This window comes from Papilio xuthus, unplaced genomic scaffold (assembly GCF_000836235.2).
Source record: "Papilio xuthus unplaced genomic scaffold, Pxut_1.1 DF825946.1, whole genome shotgun sequence".
NCBI classification, from domain to species: domain Eukaryota; kingdom Metazoa; phylum Arthropoda; class Insecta; order Lepidoptera; family Papilionidae; genus Papilio; species Papilio xuthus.
Window position 1 is genome coordinate 15,698,889 of NW_013532703.1, and position 3,638 is coordinate 15,702,526.

General features: G+C 43.4%; 1 protein-coding gene across 1 annotated transcript; it reads left to right on the forward strand.

The window, feature by feature from the left end:
* The first annotated feature begins 957 nt into the window (after positions 1 to 957).
* On the forward strand, positions 958 to 2,640 carry shps (putative monoamine oxidase sheepish). The gene has a single exon (XM_013320594.1). The coding sequence runs from the start codon at positions 1,005 to 1,007 to the stop codon at positions 2,637 to 2,639; it is 1,635 nt and encodes a 544-aa protein (XP_013176048.1). The 5' UTR covers positions 958 to 1,004; the 3' UTR covers position 2,640.
* Positions 2,641 to 3,638: the final 998 nt, after the last annotated feature.

Consider the following 3,638-nt stretch of genomic DNA (forward strand, 5'->3'; position numbering starts at 1 on the left):
TGTCGGTGCGGGGGCGTGGCTGTGACGTCGGCACACGTCGCGTCTTCATTGGAGTGATTCAGTCCGCAGCGAACGACGCGACGTGATTGTTATTTAGTTGCAAGTTGCTATTACACTGACATGTCTCCTTATTGCTGGCTTCAAGTGTACTTAACAACATGATGATGCTAAATTGAGGTTAACAACTCAAAATAAGTAAAGATGTAACTATAAACAAACATAATGCGAAATTGGATAAAATATGATAAATAAGCAATTTTTCTACGTCGTTAGTTCGATCTTCAGTTCCAGTTTAGATAATAATTCATCAGTCTTAACTTCCTTACTATCACTTAGTAAAAATTTTCAAGGCTAGAGTGCTGGACAAAGATGTTCAACATCTTCCTCAATCCTATTTGGATTAAAAAGGGCAATAAGGATTACATACTTTTAAAATTAATAAGAATCCACAGTTAACTTTTAGTCACAATACGAATGCAAATAAAGCCAACACCTTAAAAAAACTCATGTCGTCTCGTTGCACGTAAAATATTTTCTGTACAGGAAAATTGATTTATTTAACTACTATATTGGTCACTGTTGCGAAACTGCACGACCTCCCGCTTTAGGTCTGATCTAAAAATGTCCAGCGAATCATTAACCATTGCAACATGACGGACACCGCTGTGACTAAAGCTGCGTAGACCACACTCATTAATTTAATTAATTAGGTGCTTTTAGATAGAATTTGATATAGGAGAAGCCAAGTTCCAGCTTGTTTTGACTATATTTGATGGAGGTAACACGTACCCTTCTAATAAACAAGCCTATCTGTGCCTAGGTAGGTACTATAGGCGTCTTCTCTTCAGCAATATACAAATAAGCGTTTCAAAATGTTAATTTAATAATTTGAGTAGAAATAAAACCTCGTTACTTGTTGTAAAAGCTATTGACATTTCACTAATGTCTATGTGACAATTGTAGTTATTATGTTATTTGTTCCATAACTTTCATAAAATATATTTATGGTGAAGCGGTGCGAGAGCGGAGAGGAGGGGCGGAGCGGGGTGCAGGCGGATGTGATCGTGCTGGGCCGCAGTCTGCCCGGCATAGTCACCGCGCACAAGCTCAAGATGAGGTTCGGTGACAGCCTCGACGTGGTCGTCATCGACCTGCCTCGCCCGCCCAAAGGCGTCTCCAAGATAGACATGGTCACGTTCTACGACGATGACGACAATGCGGATGAGAGTGATGAGAATGGGACGCAACAAAACCTCGACAGCTACTCCCGCCGCTTTCTCCTCATGTACGCTAAAGAATTTAAAATCTCCATACCTGATGAAGTGCTAAACCCACTGAATGTGCCGCACACGCACAACAAAGTGTTCGAGCACACCAACGGCAGCACCGTGCCCTGCAACAACAACTTCCACGACTTTGAATACCTCACTGTGCTAGAGAAGTTCGAACTGAACCAGTATCAGCGCCTGATAGATGAACATATGATTAATTTATTTTGCGTTTCGAAAACTCCTTCCACATCTGAAAGAAAGCAGCTCCTATACTTCGACCGGACGACCATGGAGCGACACATCTGCGGCGCGCTGCTGTTCCCGACGTCTCGGGAGATCATGCGGAGCATAGTGCGACTGGTCTGCGGCGTCTCCCCGCGCTCTGTTTCCGTCTTGTTTTACCTTCACCAGTGTTACAGGAACGACGGCTGCCGGGACTACATCGACGGAAACAACATGAAGTTGCGCGAGAAACTTCTTGGATACTATAGGAAGCTGCTCTCCCACAAGCTTCAGGAGAGCGTAGCCGACATTACGCTGCACGCAAACTCCATCAAGAACATCCGGACGTACTCGCACGAGCAAGTAATTTTGGAGACGCGGGACGAGGACACGTATGTGTGCAGGCTACTAGCAATGGCGCTTCGACCAGACGAGCTGCATGACATCGACGTGGAGCCGCTGCTGCTGTCCCCGCGGCATGCCGACATTGTGCACTTCATGCTACCCGGTAGACTCAAAAAGTTCAAGATTCGATACGAGACGGACTTTTGGAAAAGAGTCGGCTTTAGCGGTGAAATCCTCAGCATCCGAGGACCTATCGTGTGGGCAATAGAGCGACCGAGGATATCTGCCACGGGAAGTAAGAAGCGTTTGGCCTGTTTGGTGGGTTTCCTCAAGGCCGTGAAATATGAAGTACATAAACACGATTCTAAAGCTGAGGTCATCGAGCAACTGGTGAAGTTGTTCGGAAGCGACGCGGCCCATCCGGTGAACTACAGAGAGAGTGACATAGAGGATTTATTCGTACCCCGGTGTGGGGATTACGTAGCGTTAAAGAAGTGGACGGAAGAGGAGAACGTTAGATTCGTGGAGTGGGGTACACTGGACATGTACAGAGACGGGGACATATCGGGTGCGCTGGAGGCGGGGCACAGCGCCTACCTACGCGTGTCGAGCCAGCTGCGACCGCAGGGGGCTACTTACGAGGACGTCAGCGCGGTAGACATACGCAGCAACGTCTATGGAAATTTCTTTACCCGACTCACGTCCAAGGTTAACTTTGTAAGCGGATTGTCATTTATGGCGTATACAGCCGCCCTGTATGTAGGCATACGTCTCATAAAATCTTATATGAATAAAACATAAACCGAAAATGTGTTGAATTGTTTTTGTTCATTTTTAAAACGCTGCGGCTACTGATACATGAATCGACGACATGTATATTTGTTATAATACGTGAGGAAATTGGACCCCAGTGATTTGTTTTCACAAATTCCACTGGTTCCGTGAAATGATTTTTTTTACTTTAGACTGTAAATGCCAATGCCAATGACTGAGTTGATATGGATGTGTTAAAATAGAAGTATCGCTATCTCCTAATCTAGATCTTTGTATCTTAACACGTTGAGCGCCACACTTATTTCTTAATCCCGTTCAGGCCACGAGCGCCGCTTATACGCACTGGTACTAAAGGGCCGGTGTTTCCGATCGCAGTACATAATAGGATACATTTTTAACGCAAAATAGTGTAAAATTTTATAGTTCTCATGTTACACGCTGTCAGCCACCGATGGTTGACGCGACGTGGCGCTCAACGTGTTAAAAGTGAGTGTTTATTTTTAGCAAAAAATATCTTATCGTTACATCAAAGTTTATCTGAGCCCTTGCTTAGAATGAGATTAACCGAAGATCTAGAAACTTCATGTGGCATATTGAATGAATTTGAGATATTGCTTAACGTTGTAGACAAATGTACAACTCCATCATGATATTTCATTGGTGGTTAGCAAATAAAATAATAATTACAATAATGCCTAAAATTATAACTAAAGCTGTTGTGTTATATACATATTTTTAATGTCATGGTCATGTGGCTATTTTATTTTAATTGTTTTCCTTTATTTAAACGACTAAGAAATCATAAGAAAAAGATTCATATGATTCAATTATATATGACACGCGTTTTCCTATTATCTTATTGATTCAGATAATGTCACCAACGCTATCGTCTGTTCGTGTTATAATGAAGGGCCCCATAATCTGTATAGTTTGACCTTCTGCGGCGATGGCTGGTCAGTCTCAAGGTCGGATGGCTCTCCATAGCAACTGGGTCAAGTTTCCGTGGTTACAAAACAACGAGGAAAC